This window comes from Balaenoptera acutorostrata, chromosome 3, assembly GCF_949987535.1.
Source record: "Balaenoptera acutorostrata chromosome 3, mBalAcu1.1, whole genome shotgun sequence".
Lineage (NCBI taxonomy): Eukaryota > Metazoa > Chordata > Mammalia > Artiodactyla > Balaenopteridae > Balaenoptera > Balaenoptera acutorostrata.
Genome location: NC_080066.1, coordinates 29,188,083 through 29,208,487, shown reverse-complemented (window position 1 = coordinate 29,208,487; position 20,405 = coordinate 29,188,083). Strand labels below are relative to the sequence as shown.

The 20,405-nt window shown below is 41.6% G+C and overlaps 1 protein-coding gene across 1 annotated transcript in view; it reads right to left on the bottom strand.

Moving 5' to 3' along the window:
• ADARB2 (adenosine deaminase RNA specific B2 (inactive)) overlaps positions 1-14,745 on the bottom strand; it is a 373,120-nt gene extending 358,375 nt beyond the window's left edge. The window contains exon 1 of the mRNA XM_057544022.1: positions 14,646-14,745. Within this exon, the coding sequence (XP_057400005.1) occupies positions 14,646-14,745 (100 nt within the window). The remainder of the gene's footprint in view (positions 1-14,645) is intronic.
• Between the last annotated feature and the right edge of the window lie 5,660 nt (positions 14,746-20,405).

Below are 20,405 nucleotides of genomic sequence, written 5' to 3'. Positions count from 1 at the left end.
TTTCTAAATCTGCCCATGCATTTTTTTATCTGTAAAGATTCTACTTATACTAAGTGACCTGGTTTTTCTTTTTCCATATCTGTGACATGGTGTGCAAAGGCACACAACTGCACCCACCCTGTCTCTCACACACACACACATGCACACACGTGGAGACACTCAGATTAGGGACAACTTCTATTGTAAGTCAGTTGGGAGTTGGAAGATATTTTTGCAAACAGGGAATTTTATGCATGGTTGGTACATCAGCAGGGAAGTTCACAGAAGCCTGTTTAAGCCGCATACACTGCCTGCCACACGTAACCTGAGTCCCATGTATGATGCTGTTGAAATGCTGCATCCGTGTCAGACCTGCTCTGGGCCAGGGGCTCAGAGGTCCTTCCATTGGACACAGCCTGTACTTTTATCCACCCTCAGCTCCTCCCTTGACCCAGCTCGGGGTCTGGAGCCTCCGTCAGTTCCACAAAATGATCGGGGAGGGGTCTAAAGAAATCCGCTCAGGTCACTCTCTTCTCAAGGTCAGTGGCACGAGGCAGCATCTCATTCTCACTGCTGAAGGTAAGGGATCCAGATTCATTCTCCAGTTATAAACACAATGTCACCAAGAACTGGTGGTTTGTTTACAAAGAAATTTTACAAGCCCAGAAATCTACCTGTGTGTGTTTATGTAAAATGATTTTATAAATAAGACATTGAACAGATGGGAAGAGCAATTTCAGTCCATTTGTGTCAGTGGAGTTGCATATATTCCCTTAATGCTAATATTCCTTTGTTACACTGTGGGAACAGTCTGTTTACTTATGAGGGTCACTGTTATTTAACTGCTTTGTTTCAAAGTTGATACTTCCAGGATCAGTAGTCATATGCTGAGTTCAGATGTCCCATTTGACTATTCTCTACCCAAATTTGTTTTGTAATCCACTTTTCATCCATTTACTCAGTGAATTTGAAACAGAACCTATATGTTTACCTGTGGCTTCAAGCTGATTTTGACTTTGTACAGACAGCACACACTCTGAGCTGTTTAATCCAGGAAATGGGAACATTAAATGTATCCTTTATGCATGAAAGTTTATGAAAAATATCCTGTGCACAAGCACAGACACACACAAGGTAGTTCAGGATGTTCTCCTTTTAAATCCAGGTGCACAGTAAACAAAAAGGGTATTTAAGTATGATGAGAACATTTTAGAGCATTCAGATTTAGTTCCAGGGTTACATTGAGTGAAGAATAGGCTTCATTTTCACTGCAAAATATTAACTAATTTGAGTATCACTATAAACTGTGTGCTCATCTAGATACACTTTTTTTGTGTGTGTTGTGTATGCAGAGGTTGTGTATGCAGGTAGTGTGTAGGCAGATGTGTATACAGGTGTGTATGCAGATGTTGTGTAGGCAGGTTTTCTGTAGGCAGTGGTTGTGTATGCAGGTGTTGTGTAGGCAGTGGTTGTGTATGCAGGTGTTGTGTATGTACGGCACTCGGGCCTTCTATTTTTGTATTTGATTTTTAAAAATAGAATTTAAAATTTCCTCACCTCTAATATTAATTCATTGTAGTTGTTGAATATTTTTACCTTGTGCAACAATTAATATTTATTGTGGAGCAAATGTGTATTATTTAGATATCTGAAAAATGAAGATAAAAATGAAAAATGTCTGAGTTGGTTGAACCATCTCTAAGGGTTTCTTTAACCTTCAAATCAGATAATTGTGTTGCTGAGGCTATTTAAGCAAATGAAAGCACAGTTGTGTATAAATATTTCTCTCTCTCTATGTATTTACATATATGCAAATACATGCCCACAAACACATGTTCTTACACACACACTCACACACACAATGGTATCATGAGCTGGCTTCATGCTCTTCAGCATCTTTGTGAAAACGGGAAGCACAGACCCCACAAGTGCCTCACGTCACGCTCCACGTCACGCTCCATGCTGCGGCACTCACGGGCACTGGTGACGTTCTCCGAGATGTTTGCTCAGGGGTCCCCAAGTGGCAATGAGCCCCTCTTTCCCAGAAACCACGTCACCTCACCCTCCAAGTCCCCTCCTTCCAGGGACCTACATGCTCAACTCCACAGCAGGACGGCAGGTCCTCACCAAGAGCATCTGATTGAAAACCACAGGATCCAATTCAGGTTCTCTCACGACCCAGCTCTCGGCAGTAGCCACTTGTCTCGGAGTCTCGCTCCCCTCATCCAGAAATAAGAGGATTTTTAGTTAACCTCTCAGTAAGAAAGGCATAGGACGATTCTAGTCAAGCAGGAGAAAGAGCCCTCCGTGGGGGGTGTGTGTGCGCGTGCGTCTGTGTGATCCTCCCACCACTTACACTGTGGAAGAGAACCCTCCTCAGAACATCACGGTTCACGCTACCTTTAAGTAGAAATGGGAATTTTCACGGGGCAGGAAAGGACGACACAAGAGGCCGAATAAAATAAAATCCACGTAGGTTTACATCATCAGATCAGATGGCAACACTCATGACAAAATAATCAAGAAAAAATATTATGGACATTATTTAATCAAGTCTAACGTTAGTCCCATTCTACAAGCATTTCTCAGCCACTAGAGATTTTATGGTTTATATACTAGAGATATCATGGTGATGAAAATGGAACATGAATTTTCTGGCCCTTATTGAGGTGGAGGTAATGTTTCTGGAAAGAGGGCACTGATAAGCCAACAGTGTGCTTTAGTTTCAGGAAATGTCTCTAAATGTAAAAAGAACAGTGCTTTCTGCTGTTACGGGCTGAGTTCTGTCCCCCACACATTCACACGTTGAAGCCCCCAATCCCCAGGACTCAGAATGTGACTGTGTTTGGAGACGGGTCTTTAACGAGGTGATTACAGTAAAATGAGGTCATTGGAGTGGGTCCTAATCCCATATGACTGATGTCCTGATAAGAAGAGGAGATGAGGACACAGACACACACAGAGGGAGACCATGTGCGGACACAGCGCGAGGCAGGCCTCAGGACAATCCAGCCCTGATGACACCCTGACCTCCATCTCCAGACTCTAGCACTGGGAGAGAATAAATTTCTGTTGTGCTGTTGGTTACAGCAGCCCTAGCTGACTAATATACTCTCTATGTAGACTTTTTTGTATGGTTAACTTAGACTAATAAGTACAAAAAACCTCCTCTATTCTACATTTTATCTTAAAGGTTCATTTATAGGTCACCTAAATATGAGGATGTTTTGCTAATCACTGAATGACTGTGTATATATATGCACACATATATGTACGTGAATGTATGTGAAATATATATTTATATATCTCACAATCTTATGGTTCAAATACTGTTCCTACTTTATAGATAAGGAAATGGTGCAGCAGAGAGAAACTTCTGGAGTAGAACAGTGTTAAGTGCGCAATAAATATTAGTGACTAATTTTTAGTTCTTATTGTCTATGGGCCAAATGGACAGTCGGTTGAATGGCTTCAGCAGAGCTAATTTACAAGTGACTAATCAAGACAATCTTGTTGAAAACTCAAGAGCAGAGTATCAACTACATGAATCTTTCAGGACTTGTCCTCCCTTGTGTTTTGTTAACTTTTGGGGTGAGGCTAACTTTCTGTAAAATAGACACATCCAGGCTCATGAATGTTTAGTTCATACACTTTGCCTGGGATGTGGGTAAACTCAACATCCCCCACTCCTGGACCAGGGAGTCCAGTGATGTCACACCGGGAGTGTCTCACACCAAGTTCCTATTTATTTTATTACAAATATATACAAACGGGATGTAGCATTCAATCCATTGTATGGTTTCAATTTTATCAACTTGCATTTTTTATTGTTTCCCTGATGTTCAAGTTTGGAGACTTTCCTAAGTATCGTTATAGATAAATATCAAGTCCTAACTTGTGCAGCCAGCATCACTGTAGCCAAAGTGAGCAGACCACGTAAGTCATGCACTAAAGAATTTTATCTCCTAGTGCTATACACACGTCACCTGCTTAATTAATGTATGTGAAATAGAGAGAGAGAGAGATCATTCCAAGGTCATCTAATAGGTACGAGATAAAGACCAAGAAACATGCTATCTACACAAAAACAAGGGACAGGATCAATGGCTCATCTTTTCCACAACATATCCTGTGTCCACAGTATTGAGTGGACATGGTGGGAACGCCTCCTATGGCTGCTGGGATGAGCCCTGTACCTACTTTGCATCACCTCCAGGCAGAGAGATGCCAACCATCCCACAAGTTAGACGCCTGGTTTACTCACTTTCTCAGGCTTGGTGCTAGACTTCTGAACTATACAGATGCACACAATGTTTACCCTCAACCATGAGGACAGAGTGGAATTTTGTGGAATGAGAAGCAGGATGGTGGCTGAGTTTGGGGTGGTGCCTGGTCCTGTCTCGAAGGGGGAGTCCGGGCGCTGGTTGCAGGTAGGATCGATTCAAGGACACGTGTGCACCCACGAGGCAGGAGGGGGTGTGCCTCTGTGCCCAAGCTGCAGGCAGAGGACAGAGAGGCGGAGAAGAACTCCTCAGGGTCAAGGGTGGGGGGGCACCAGTCTCACTGAGAAGCACCTTGGGAATTTGTCTGGGTCTGAGGGTTGCACCTCACCCCACCCACACAAACACCCACAAGCGTGACGATCATCGGCGGGGCTGGTTTGGCAAATGGCAGAATGTGCCTCCCCAGCTTCCGGCGGGGGGACTGTGCACTATCTCTTCAGCATGGACTATGGAGAAGCCAGGGCCGTGTTGAGATGTGCCGTCTGGCTCTTTCAGAACATTTTCCAGAGCTTCTGTGACTGCTTAATCCCTGCCATTTAGCACGATGGCTGACACGTAAAGATGCCCCATAAATGTTTCTTGAATGAATACATTCAAATTTCCCTAGCAATGGCTTAAAAATAAGTCAGTCAGTGCCCTTTATAAATTGACTCTGCAACAACCATTTATTGATGGTGTACAATGAGAGAGCCTGTGTGCTAATTTCTGGGACCACACCGAGTACATCTGGCCCCTTGAGAAAGCACCACGCACACAGACAAACGCCCGCTAATCAAACCTGCAGACAATTCCACAAAACAAGAACGGGAGAAGCCACATCTTTCCCTAGCGGTCATCACCCCCAAGGTAACATGAATATCATCCCACCCACACCCCTCATGTTGTTTGTTCCCTGCTGTAAACTGTAGCAGCTCATGAGATCTGTACCCAATCTCCTTAGAAAAGCTTCCCTTTTACTACATTCTGATTATTTCTTTAAACAACTCATTTCAAAAATGAAATCAACTTTCTCCGTGAATTTTAATTGAGCAGCTATTATGTTTTGACACTGCGGAGGGGATAAAAAGGCTTAAATCTACAGGAGTTTATATTTTAATGATTTAGTTTTTATACAGGAGGTTTCACCTGCAATGATAAAAGAAATACAATAGAAATTCAATTTTGTAAAATATATGCTAGTATTGGGTATTAAAAAAAATTCCCGTAGGACCTAATACTATGTTGGGGTCCTGGTGGTCTGTTTTTGTTCCCTGATTTTACATTTGTGTGTCTATATCCCCAAATCCAATACAAGCTCAGAGAGAAGGAGGACCCTGTCGACTTTTTTTCTTGCGTCTTTTTAGTTCCTAGTTCTTTGCCCAGTCCAGAGTAAGCACCCGAGGAGACACAATTGCAAATGAATAAAAGGTACTCACACAGGTCCAATACAGCCCTTGTTTGAATACATATGCAATGTTTAAGGCAAACTGCAAACAGAGCAGAACTGGATCTCACGTCCCCTACTTTTCAATCAAGAGCCCTCTCTGTTTTGGAAGATACAGAAAATATGCAGGAAGATGAACTCTGATTAGAGCACAGGAAGAAAGAGATCTGTAAGTTATTCTCTCTCTCCTGTCCCCTCTCCTTCCATTCAAATCCCTTCATACCACCATGGTTTCTGTTTCTCTCATTTTATGATGTAAGGGGATAGATTAAGTCTTATTAGAGGAAAAGACAAAAAAGATTTATTTCACATCTTTATGAAATTTTAAAATTTAAAAAATGATGTTTTTCTCAACACTAAAAAGCATGATCATCAACCAAGTTCATTTTTTCACTATTTCTCAAGGAGTTCATGCTCTCAGGATTTTTTCTATACTTAATTTTTAAAATGTTCTTCTAAAAATGACTATTAGACTTCTGCTGTTCCAGACAGCTGATGGAGAATCTTTTAATATTTCAATATTATTCAATATTTCAAAATAATGAAATCATTATTTCAATAAATGCTTATATGTATTTTAAATTTTGAGTCTGTCATCTGTATATATTATACATATATATTAACAGTCTACAGAAAGTGCAATTTTTAATAACTTGAACTCTATTCATTATCTATATACAAAAGTCCCAAATAAATTTAACTTCACTAAAAAATACTTGTTTCTCAAGTGATAACAATAAAATGACATGAACTCCACATTTTTTAGGTCTAAAATGAATAAACTTATCATACTAAATGCTTAATAAGAAAATATCTCCCTGGATTTCAACCAGCCCTGAATAGACCCCCCTGCAGCTCTGAGAAGGGCTGGTGCAGTGACACACGTGCTGCCACCAAAGCCACCGTCAGGCGGACAGTATTTGCTCTCAGTTCAGTATCGTTCAAGGGCTGTCAAAGTTACTATATTCCCTGTTCTACTGTCTTAGAGCATTTTTAAAGCTATTATTTAACCTAGGGACAAAGCAATGATTTTTATTTCAAATTCACTTCTTCTTTAGAAAGAAAATTAGCAGCATGGACTCATTTGAATTAAAAAAATTTCTCCTTGAACCATATGTTTTGAATTAAAAAGTCACTTTCTGTTAGAATTCTGTTAGAATCCGGATGGTCCTTTACAAACTTTCATCCACAGTGTGAATATTTAGAGTTAAAACACAAATAAAATATCTTTATGTCTGTGGTTAAAGTAGGCCTTCCATGATTTTATTCACCTAAGGAATAGTAAAAGCAATATTGTTTTGCTCAACATCCAAATTCATAAGAAAATCTTTTAAAATTGTACATGACTGGCAGTCTCTGAGCTTGTGCACCTTTATGTTTCAGTCCGAGCACAGTGTACTAGAAAGAGAGCATGTTTCCTTTAAGGACACATAGATTCCACAGCCATAAGCCAAATGCAGGAGGAGCATCTGTTCCAGACAGGGATGAGTGAGCGCAGCCAGACTTGGGGGTAGAGGAGGTCAAAATCTATTTTGCTGACGTTTCTGTCACGTTTATTAAATTGGACTTTTCCAAAAGCAATTAAACTTTTAGGAAATATTGCGTTAATTTTTAAGAGAGGACATCTGTGTACTTCCGATGGACTTAGATAAAATAGTTTTTAAATCAATTATTGGTGTCCTAGGTGTACGCTGTGAGCTACTCTATCATGATTCCAAAGTCCTGCTTCTGAGAAACAGAACCGCCCCACTTTTTGTCTGATTTTAACAGAGAAAGGATTTGACTTGGGCTCCAGTTTCAGAGAACTGGGTCCCCCTCTGTCCTATTTTCATGCCATATTTGAGAAATCACCTAAGACATTATACAATGATGAGGCAGATCTTCTGTCTATCGGTGGTAGGAAACAAGAATTAGAGATTTCATCTCAAATAAATGGAGCGGCAAAGATTAATTAAATCTGTAAAAGTCTCCAAAGCACACCCTAGTTGAAGTATTTAAAGGAACACTTTCTATTATGTGCGATCACCTGGCAGCCCTGAGCTAACATTTGGATGTAAGAGTCACCTCTATATAGTAGAGAGTCCAGAAAGGAAGGTTGGCTAATATATTCTGAGCAATATTAGCTGTATTTATCATTCAAATGGTGAAACAGCAGCAGAAAGAAGCCTCGATCTCTTTTGTGAGAAAGTTCTCTGTGGGCACCGTTATAAAAGCGCTTGGTGGAATGGATGTAACCAGATTTTAGCTAAAGTGAACAGGTAATTACACTGGAAATGATAACTGTCTTATTCTACCTTTTGTCTACACCCCAGCTTCTCTCTCCAGTCGTGGGAGGTTTTGATGGTAGCCGGTGTGGACATGAGCTGGAACATTTTAGCTGCAGGGCAGCCCCTGTGACTATTCACGTTGGGGCTGTGTTAGTAGGTATACAAGCAGGACTGATCTGTCTGCCTTCTCTGTATCAAAGCAGCCACATGAAGCCACCTCCAGTCCTGTGATTTTACGTGAACACAGCTTAAAAAAAGCTTTTAAAATTTCATCTCTTAGGGATTCAAAAAAAATGGTCTTAAAATCTAAAAGTCACCTGATATGTTGCTTCCATCTTAAATGCTACTCTTTATCGTTATAAGTGTCCCATTTATTGGAGCATAAAATGCCCTCTTTAGTATGAATATAAAATTTATATTACCTGCTTGCTATTTTTTGAGATTTAAAAAATTTTTAACATTAACTTGATAATTTTCATAATTTAAGACAGATGATAGTGAATTTGTGTGTGTGTGTGTGTGTGTTTTATGACACAAAGGGACACTTACTAGCTGCTTTCTTACCAAAAACCAGATACTAGTTGTATTCATTCCCCATCCATGAAATAATAAAATGAAATTATTTTGCTACTCTTCATAGTTAATACCTGTAACTATAATAAAAGATGACTAAATGTCCACAGTGTATGGAGGGAACTCAGACACTCAGATTAACTCTTTATTTTCAAATATTTATCATTCTTCAGAAAAAAATCAGCTGTCTTTGCAAGTGGCCAAGTTTATTTTGGGGAAAATTACTGATATCTTAAAAAGCAAACATTTCCACTTCTAGGTTGCCATTTCTTGGATATGGTTCCTGGGAAAATGGATTCACTCACAAATCTGTGGATGGAGGTTTAGGGCTCTCAGAGCTACATTTGCTGTGATGTTGCTTAAACATCAGGAAATCAAAGGCAATAGCCCCCGTCCCCCATTCCTTTTAAATAAAATAAACAGGGAAATAAAATTTTAATCACCCAAGAGGGATGTTTGGAACCAAGGCAGTCACATATGCAAGTACAAGAGTCTAGGTTTTAAATTTCTCAGTGTGCCCTCCCGTTCTGTTTCTGGAAGTCCCACAGGAGGGTATCAGATTCACATGTGGATCAAGAATTAAGCAGGCATTTTCCCCTCTTTCTGAAAGTAATGTCCCTTTCTTTGATAGTGATACATTCTTAAGAGAATTATAATATATTAATAGCGAGGAATAAACAATTCTCTTTGCATAATCCAGTATTTCACAGCATGTATTTCTGTATTTCAGTGCAGGAGAACCATTTAACTGAAAAGATGGGTTTTGGCTTCACTATTTACAGAGACTCGACAACATGAAACAGGTCTTTGCTGCGCTCAGGCAGTACATGGCTGTGTGGCTTTTTCTCGTGATGTATAAGCTCATGGATATGCTAACACTCAATAGTTTGACTATTTTGTGAAGCACATCGTGCTTTTCATATTTCACTTGACATTCACCTTGTTTTCTTTATTCAGTTTAGTAATGGCTAAAATAAGTGCTTTTAAAATCTTGCTTATCATGTGAAAATTTATCCTTTTAGAAATCTTGTTTGCTAGTAATTAAGAGCTCCATTTACCAATGCAGCATTTAGAGATAATATTTTTAAATGATGAAGAGCAGAGTAGTATAATTATTTTTGGGTTTATGAGTTGTTCAAAACTGTCCATATTACAAAAACAGTGCTTTCATTTTCTAGCATTTTAGAAAAAGAAGCAGGCAGACATAAAAAATGCTCAAATGTTTCCGCTGTCTTCACTGTGTATATATGTATATAGGTATACACACACAACTACAAGCACCTATGGTTTTTAAATTGAACATTGAATGCTTTCAAAGCATAAGTTGTCTCTCCATGCCTCAAGAAAAGAAAAATGCAATTTCCTTATTCTGCATTTCCTTACATAATGTTCTTCTGGGACAGCACTTCTGCAGTAACCGAATCACCACTATTTAGCTATGGATACATGAATCTCATATTTTTATTCTAAATTCAAGTTCACTCATCATATCTAATGCCCTTGAAGCAATCTCAAATTACTGCTATTACACGGGTCACTAGAAACTAGAGTTACTAATACAAATTTTAAAAAGAGAAAGGAAGAAAAAGCCCTCACATAATTAGAGGATGGCGAACAGTTTCATCAATTTAATTTTATCACTAAATCCAGCCCTTCCTCTGGAGCTGTGGGCGAGCGAGGTAAGCGGCGAGTACGGATGCTCGGCTGTGATGCAGGAGTAAGTCCCCAGCAGCCAGGATGAGCCCCGCCGGCTACTCTGCCGCTGCGGGGGCTGACAGCCGCAGGCCTCCCACCTTCATCCTTGGCCCATCTTTCTATTTCATTAGCTTTACACGGAATTCCATTTCACAACAAGCCTGTGTCTGCAGTCCATATGCTCTACTTATCCTGTTCCTTTTGCCAACTTTTTATCTGCATTTCCCCACGTTCAGCAACCGGCCACTCCTACCTCCTCGTGATTCATCAGCTTACTTCTGCAGAGCTTTACCCGTGTGTTAGCTTCCAAAATTCACCCTCAATTTTCTACAACTCTGTGTAACTTATCCCCCGGAACAATACGTGAAATTCAAGCATTAACTTAGTTTGCCGTCAAATGCCTCAAAAAAACAGGTGGTGTGTTGATGCTGAATTCAAGGGGACCGAGTTACCAAATGATTGTTTCTACAGCATTTAAAACAGTTCTCCAAAGTTCCCTCCCTTTCTCTGTTTTAATGATTGAGGCACTTCACTTAAAACCCTGTCTTCCTGTTTACCTCCTGGAACCAACTGAATTTGTATCGGTTCCCAATCCATTTCCTAATATGTTTGTATTGAAAGAGCAATCTTTTTTTATTTCCAGAGATTTCAGTCATTTTATACATTGTATATACTCATGGGTCAAATGTTAAAAACATTTTATTTACAAAATTCATTTCATGCCAATACACTGCTTCTTTTTGGAAAACTACTCTTACCAAAGAAAGATCAAGAGAAACAAAAGAGAATACATATACTATTTTAATAATTAAAAATACACCTATGAAATTCCTCAGGCATATTACCCTGGAGGTATCCAACGGTCCAGAGATTAACTGATAAAAATTTAAGTGACTTATCTTTATATACTACACTGTTTTGGTGATGCTGCCTCTTGTGCTACCTGCTTGAGCTGATACTAATTTAAGAAACCTTCAACCTTTGCCTTTATTATTTAGGGTTAAAATATATACCTTTTACAATATTCACACATTCAATTCTTTTGTAATACAGGCAGACATTTCTCTAATACAACCACATAACAGACGTGGTTGTGTGCAATCACCTCACATAATTTCACCCAGAACTGTAAAGCAGAGCACAGTCTCCTAGAATTCTCCGAGAGAGATGAGCTAAGTGGGTACTTTGTGTGGGCAGGCAGTAGTCAACTCTCCTAAACTACAAGAGCTGCCCGGGTTTTCTGAAAGTCTTTGCATGAAATAGAAGCAGAATAAACTGACGGGTCTCACATGTTACAGGGGAGGTGAACACTCCTTAACCACATGTGTAAAAAAAAAAACCTGTCCTTTTCACAGATTTTTTTTAACTGCCTGTTTTTTTCCCATAAAAACGTCAAAATCTGACATTTCTTGTTTGTACAGAAAATGTAAAACATTCATAAATAATTTCTAAGGTAAAGTTCCAACTAAAAAATAACACACAGAGAAATGGACAGCACTGGGTCCTAATAAAATAACAGGAGGATTGGTGGGTGGGGAGGTTTGCTCAGTATCCTTTTAAAAGTTTATCTGAGAGACAAATGCAGGTCTCGGCTAGGTAATACCCAAAGTCATATTCTGTGACTAAGTTTTATTTTTATTTTTAGTTTTTTTGGACTTTTAACGATATAAACTACTTTCCGTGTGGTATGGTGGCTAAAAAACACCTCCTACAGGAAAAAATTTTATTTCCGAGACTCTGGATCATAGTTAATAATAATGGGAGTATGGTATCAATTCCACACTTATCCTGTAGCGACAGAGTTTTTATTTCAGAGCCCACAGATTATTTTGACAATAAAAAGCATAATAAAGAAATCATAACAAAGCCACTTTTAGAGAATACCTATAGCAAGCCGGTAGCACTTCGGCTGACAGCTCCAGGAAACTAAAAGTTATGATGCAGCTTCAAAATGACTCTTGTTCATTAGAATAGGTGGAAATACACTTATCATTGGCCAAAAAAATGAACATTTATTTTAATTTATTTATTCACATACAAAAAGAACTCCTTCTTTGTGCTCATAATCAGTGGCTTTAGTTAGTACTAAGTAGAGCCTTACCAAAATTCCTTAACAGCCACCCATACACGTGTGGATTTTAAATTGTGACAAATACAGAGCTTTATTATTAGATAAGCTTAAAAGCTGAGGCTATGCTATTCAATTACTGTTATTAAGATTCATGAATATTAGAACATAATTTAAATTCACTATTGTCCTGATAGAAGAGGGGAAAAAAGCATCTGTAATAACTGGGAATTATATACAAACTGATCTATTTCCAGAAAAACGCAAATAAAGATTTAAAGTGCTCTGTCATTGCTGTTTTCTTTTCGTTTGACCACACACACTAACACTGTTAACTTTCCCCTAAAAAGTGAATACTTAGCAGTTTGATTTGACTCATAGACCATGATAAGCTGCCGGCAGATGCCATAGGAAATTTCACCCCACGGATAAATTTACGCATAACAGGAATTAGCACACACATCCTGATTACCCTTTCCCACTTCAGCTTTTGGCTATAAAAATTAAGAGACTTGGTATATTGAAAACAAAGCATATAAATATTTCATATAAAATTTATTTTGAATTGTCATAGTTAAGTTTATAGCCAATGAAGCCCTCCTTCAGATTTCTTGTCTTCCTTTCCGAAATCGAATGCCCTATAAGCTGGCATGACTGACATTTAAAGGTACAAAAAATGAATTTGGAGAAAGACACAAATGTTCATCAGCTTATATTTTCTTTCTATAGGTTTTGCTTTATTGTAAAATATTATTTCATGCTTTTCAATTTTAAATATTTAAATATACTAAATAAAAATACTGGAAAACACAAACTCTTTAAGTACACAAGACAACGTTTCCTTTTTATCTCTTTTAAAAGTTATATTCATTATTAAATTCTGTGATTTTTTTCAATATCATTGTCACTTTCTGTTAGCGCTATTTTTGGAAGACATTAACAGATCTATTTCAGAGTGAAATTTTCAGGTAACAAAGTGAATAGCTGGTATTCATTTTAGCAGCTCAAGAGTTAAACTAGAATTACAGAATCACCCCCTTTGACACCGAAGGCTCTGAAACCTTCCTGGGAAGTTGTCGCCTTGCTCCCTGCCACCCTGACATACAATCATAATTAATGACTGTGTGCTATTGGCATTTACGTCTTCAAACCGCCCGGCTAATTTCTATTATTGGAAGAAGTCGGGAAGGATTCGGGGACTGTTTGAGAGCAGTTAGGAAAAGATGGGGCAGAAGTCCTCTTGGGAGAGGACTTACAACTTCAACCACATCTAACTCTGCACCCTTCGGCAGAGAAACCGGAAAATCTGATACATTTTAGTTGTGTCTTTTCAACTGTTCTTTATGGCTCTCTGGTCACTTAAAAAAACAAAAACAAAAAACGACGCATTTCAAATAATAAGAACTGAACTTTCTCCTGCAGACTCATGATAAGGAGCTGCTGATAACAAGTTCCTCTTTGGGGAAGAGCCGGCAGCCCTGTAAGACTCCTTCCACCCTCCCGTGGAAGGGACACCGGCTAGGATGGCATTTCACGACTGGCCTCCTCCGTGGAGCAGCGGCCGGCTGTGCACCAGCCCCTGTGGGAGCCCCGGGCTACTGATGGGACTGACTAACTTCAGGTGGCTCCTTTCCAAACAGATCGGTAACCAGGCACAGACACGACGGTGTGTCAGGAGCAACCTGTCATCGGCTGCTTTTTCTCCTTTTCTGGTTTGCAGTTTTTCTCACCTCTGACAAGCTGTAATGCCTGTTTCTCTTTTCAGGTATTAATTTCTGCTTATTCCCCCCCGATAAGCCCTGTTCTCTCTGCAGGTCCCCGTGCTTACAAAACAACGGGTACCACTCTAAATAGAAACTGTCAGCCAACGAAGGGACGCTGTTTCCCGGGTTTTGCCCACTCCTTCCTCCAAGGCAGTTTGGCTGGAAAAGCTGGCACGAGGTCCCGTCCCTCGTTCTTAGGGATTCAGGCTTAAGGGAGGGTTTCCTTTGGCCCCCGAGCTAACGTTGCCTCTGCGAGGGTCGGAGGCAGTGCCGGTGGCCAGCGGCCAGGGAGTGCGAGTCCAGGGAGGCCCCGTACGTACTCGGGTCAGAGGAACAGCCCCGTACTCCGCCCCTCTCCTCTGCCTTTTGCGGAGCCCTCTGCTCCGTTGGTTCGCCACCCTCTCTGGGCTTGCGGAAGCCCTGGCATTTACAAAGGGATCTGAACTCCAGAGCCAAGCGCTCTGCTTTGTACCGACCGACATCCCACCAGCATCCTGAAGTGAAGCTGCTGGAAACAGGCAAAGCCCACAGACAAGAGGAGGCGGCGCAGCGCGGAGAGTTCGCGGGAGACAGCGCAGAAAGCCGGCTCCTTACCTTTCCGCTTGGACCTCCTCCTCCTCCTCCGCTTGGACTTGCATTTCAGTTGACTGCTCAGCCCTCCGGACCCTCTGCTGGTCCCCAAGACCGATGCCATGGCTGGGACCCGGTAAGTGGAACAGGGCAGGAATCCTTTCTTAAACAATTTCACCTTTCCTGCTCTTGTCGCCGCCGCCGCCGCCGCCAGTAAATGCGTCTGCAAATCAGGGAGCAGGTTCACTTTTTAGGACTGAGCACTCAAGCGCTCTCCCGCCCGCCCTCCTTTCTAATTGTTCTCTGTCACTTGTTTCCAGCTGGGCTGAGAGCCGCGATCTGAGCTCCAGCACCAAAGCGCTCTAGGGCCGGAGGGACCGCGAAGGAAAGGTGCGCTCGGCCCAGGCCCCCCTCCTCCTCTTCCCCCTCCTCCTGCCCCGGCAGCCTCTCTTGATCTGGGCTGCAAACGCAGGGTTCTACTTTGGCACCTCTGCTAGTTGTTTGGCACCAGCCACTTTGAAGCCAATCACGCAGGGAGCTTGTCTATTTGCTGCTGCAAAGTCTAATTAGATCCAATCACAACTGTCTGCTGGCTCTGACATCAGCACCACCAGCCCTGTGCATGCCCTGTCAGCTTGCAAACTCAGCTCTCATTTGGACGGATGGAGCTGCCCAGGACCCGCGGAGAGGGAAGGAGATTGCACAGGAGGGAGGGAACAGGCAGGCCGAGCCAGCTTCTCAGGGAGAAGCCTGAGGGGCAGCTTGCAGAGGAATCTACCCCGGATCCAGGCTTCCTGCTCAGACCAAAGGGACAGGGCATTACGCCTCTGCGCGCTCAGAAAGATGCAGAGACTGTATCTCCGACCAAACAGTTTTTAACTAGTTAATCCGTTATAATGCTTGTGTGTCAAGGGGGAAATATCTCTCTAAGAAATACCAAGCTCTCACTTCCTCAGAAAGGGGCTAAGATTTGCAATTCCCCAGGAGACAGCCTCTTAGGGGTATTCATTTTTCAGAAACTGCATGTCTGTCTGTTTGCTTGTTTTGTTTCTTCCTTCATATCCCTTGGCTGTTACCTCTGCACAAGAGAAATACTGCATAAAGACGGAGGTGTTCGGATCTGAGTCTGATTTTGAAAGCGAGGGATTTCAGTAGGTTGCTCTATTTAGGGAACAATGAAGTGAAAGGCAGAAAGGGCTTTCATCTAATAGTTTTATTGCCAAATGTAACATTCGGAAGAAAGTAATATTTACAAAGGAGATGGATTGCAAATTGAACTAGTTTTGAACAGTTTTTTCAGGGTTATCCTATTTTTTCAAGACTATGCTTATGCAACCTTAAACATCTAAAGTAAAATATAAAAAGGAAAATAATCCAGCCATCGTCATTGCATTCTGCATTTAAATCACATAAGCTATTAATTATAATAGTAATGGTTTGGGAAAAAATCCACTCTAAAAGTCATTAGCATTAACACGATGATGTGACAATGGCACACAAATACTTCTATTTCCTACTTTACATACACCATTTTCAAGCTCCTTATGGACCTAGAAATTTCCAGATAATTTTCTATGAGGTAACAATACTCTCTCTAAGGAACGCTGGAAGCAATCAGGATGTTGGGATATGTTGCTATGTGGTGAGCTGCTGGATCCTGGCTCAGTTGTCACTGAAGAGAGGGAGAAAGGAGGGCATCTGATTTCAAGTCCTAACCCCACTGCTCTGACTTTGGGCAAGTGATGTAAACTATGCCTCAGTTTCTTCATCTGTGAAATGGGGGTAATCACAAAGCTGCCTCACAGGTTCATTCGTGCTTAAGAATCAGTATAAACAGTGACTGGTGCATACTAATCACTTTATGATTATTTAGTAAATCAATCCAATAAATAATTTTGAAAGAATGAGCACATTATTACAGGTCGGGCTCAGAAAGCAGGGGCTTGTGTATTTTCCATTTAGGAGTTTAACTGTCTGGCTCATTTCAGGCTGATAAATGCAGTCACACCAGGGTCCCTCTATTTGCCAGGTTCAGCCGTTTCCTTCCACCGACAACACAGCTCAATGCTGCTGCTAATTTCTAGAGAATGCTGGAAAAGTGCACTGCCCGCCTACTTACTCTCTGTAGCATAAAAGATATTTGAGAGCATCAACTGTTATCTGGAAACACAGTTGTAGGATTCCCCCTGTGGAACCTCTGAGCTTCCACAATACACCTGTACTAACCCAGAGTTTCCCTATATAGGCTTTTGCCAAAAACCAGTTCCTGAGTTCAGAAGCCAAGGGAAGATGCTTTGGGGAGAAATACAAACAGCTGCACCTTCCAGCCTGTCTGCATTGATCAGGGCCCCCTCGCATCCCATCATCAAAGTTGCTGCCTACGAGGCTCTGGTGTACTGAATCCCCTTTATTGGAGAGTGGGTGTGGTTATCGGAGAATCCAGCTTCCAACCTTGGGGAGGGGGATGGTCAAGGCAGCAAAATCTAAAACTGGACTTCAGCACTTAGTTTAAATCCTGATTTGAAACTTGGTCAAGATCAAAATCTTGGCTAGTCTTTACCTTTCTTAAAGTTCCCTCCAATTTGGTTATTTGGGGGGTATAATTTATGCAAATGTCATTTTTGCATAGATAGGTGCTATTTTCTGTTTTTTATTTATTTTGCATAAGATCATGCATAATAGGTAAGGCAGGGTACACTAAGGCCCAGCAGCAGCAATGAAGTTGTATCTCCTTGGAGGAAAGGCTTTTGAACAAGAGGCTCAGGATCACACACTTTTTGATGCAGGACGGCAGGAAGTGATCAGTGCTCACAGTCTTCCCATGAGCCTTTTTGCCTTTTATCTGTTTCTAGATCACTTCAGCACAGCTTGGCAGCTTAAAACGCTGCACAGAAGTTGGAAGAGGATCAGGCGCCCAAGTCACCCTACTGGCTATCAGGAGATGTTGCTGGTGTGTGTCTTCAGCCCGTCTGAGCCAGAACAAAGAGCTGGGAGTGGGGGGCCCCAGCAGGCTCGGGGCTGCCCAGACAGTCACATGTAACCCACATGTATCTGTTGGGGGGAGCTGGACAAGGACAGAAGGGAGGGCTGGCAGAGCCTGGAGGGAAGCGGTATCCTCATGCCGACACTGCCTTTGTGCCGAGGAAGGTGTGGCTTCAGTCAAGGCTGGATGGGGTCCCCGTGGGCTGTTCCCAGCACCCCAGGATTTCCATCCTGGGTCTTATCAGGACTGTAATTGCATAGCTATTCTGGGTGGCGGTTTTGTTCGTTCCTCAAATGTCTCTCCCTCCTTAGGCCCTAAGAGCTGTGAGGGGACCCCCGTGCCGGGTCTGTGGTCCAAGCACATGTGGGGGACATGGAGCCAGCCCAGATCGGATCTGCCGCTAGTTCAAGACACGTTACTGAGTTTATACTGAGTCTGGTTAGATTTTCGCAAATCCTCCTTGTACCCAGGAGGAAGCTGAGGCTCAGAAAATTTAGGAAATTTGCCCAAATCAACTGAGGTTAGAAGGAGGCTCTAAATGGGATCATTCCAACTGTGATTTTTACCACTTTTCTCTGCTCATTTTTATGCTAGAGTTGGAGACCCAGTAACTTTGTGAACTTCTGCAAGCCTTCTTGGAGAGAGCTGAAAATATGTTAAATAGTGATTCTGAGCTTCAGTGAGTGTATATGTGTGTGTGATTTATAAATACAGAAATACAGAAATAACTCAGCTCTCTCTCTATACGTGTATCTTTACATCTGTATCTGGACACCTCTTTCTAGATGGGCATCCAGACACAGATGTGCACGGGTGTGAGTGAGGAGCTGGCGGTCCTGGGACATCCACTGGTGCTGAGTACAGCCGCAGGGGCCTGTGGGTGTGTTGATGGCTCTCAAGGGCCCCGTTTACCTTTCCTTCTCAGAACAAACCTGGGGTGTGGACATGGAAGACCTTATCATCCTAGTGTCCCCCTGAGGTCATGGAGGCTCAGCGTGCGGCAGAGTCTGGGCCAGTGTTATATCACTAGACAGAGGCAGACCCAAGACGTCTAGAATGTTCCAACGTATTCCAGGAAGAACACAGATCAGGAATCTCACACTCACACGGACAATATGACTTTCCATTTCTGCAGGAGAGTAACCTGAGGCCTGCGCCAGGACACAGGGTCACAGTAACTGCACCTTCTCACCTAAAGGCAAGTCCTCTTTCCCTTCCTGTGCGTCCCCTCTAGACTCCTGGACTCAGCATCTGTAGTTGATACCAACGTATGACTTCTCTCCTTATAATACATCACAATGTCTGCATTTCCAGTCAGTTAAAAGTATTGTTAACTTGGTTTCTTACAGGTTTCCAAAAACAAATAACTCCCACAGAAACAAACTGGACTTATTTATTAGAGTCCAAATTTCAGTTAATCTCCCCTCCCCCATCAGACAATTTCCCCCAGGTGGAAAATAGCAGGACAAAGTGTTCCCTGGAGGGATCTATGTTTGCTGACTCACAACATCCTCATCTACAACACTAAATCATTACTTTTCACAAACAGAGAAATAGCATAAGAGGGCTTTCTTACTCTTTCATCTTCAGCCATTGTTCTTCAATTTAAATAATTCACGTTAAAGAAGCTGGGCATGAGACCTGCAAGTACTAGGAAAGAACAGGTCGGGATGACTTGCTGTGACTTATTCTCATCCAAGGTGTGGAAGCAACTTGGCAAGAAGGGGAGGGGTGTGGAGAGGTTGGGGCACAGAAGAGAGCTCTGAATGTGAGAATGCTCTTTATACAATGTTGCTACTAGAATTATCATTTCCTTTGTTCTTTTTCTCGCTCCCAGGCATGACTGTGGTTTGAGAGAACACCAAATGCATTCTTTTCAATTTCCGGAAGGAACCTGGTATAGAGCAGATTTGCAAAGATAACTTTTTCCGAGTTCCATGTGCTGCTGATTGCTGATTATTTCTATGTGAGCTCCTAGGTCAAATAATTTTGGCATACAGAGTTTTCTTTCTTGGTCAATATCACAAATTTTAATTTACCAAAGTATATCTTCCAGCTAAAACTTACCTGAGTTCTGTATTAATGTTTAAAGGATACTTGGAAAATACTGGTAAAGAGAAAAAAAGATCCTAAATTTGCTACCACCAGACCAGACTTCACATTCTACTTATCTGTGCACTATGCCTACTTCTGGAAAAGGCATTTAACCCTCCTGAGCCTCTTCTGTCAAATGAGGGGAAATGACACCGCAGAGCTGCTGGGAACACCGAATTAAGAACAAGCACACCAAGTTCTTAGCAAAGGGATCCTGCAACACTAAAGTCACTTCAGGAGCTTATTGTCTTTCAACACACAGTGCATTGATTTTAACCACTGACTTCCCAAGACCAGGAAAAGTACTCAAATCAAGATGGTCTTTGCAATAAAAGAAGATGGTCTGCCACTGCGTGGGTCCCAAGGGCACCCCAGGCCCTGTCTATGATGCCATACAAGTGACCTTGAGGCATGAATCTTTCCTGTGGTCTAACTGTAGCGTTGATTCCATTTCTTCCTAGGATGCAGGCTGCCAGCTGCAAGACAGCGTCTAGAATCAGTGTTTTATGATCTCTGTGACCTTTGGGATAAAGTATGGTATCTTACCACTAAATGTTTGTGCAGGATACGAGAAATAATGACCTGAAATAATCCTCTTCAACATTACGGATAGATTCAATAACTTACATTTACATTTAAAATGCCCTTGGTTGCTAGTTTCAGAAATGTGAAACCTTAATATTTTATTGAATCATAAAGAATTACCA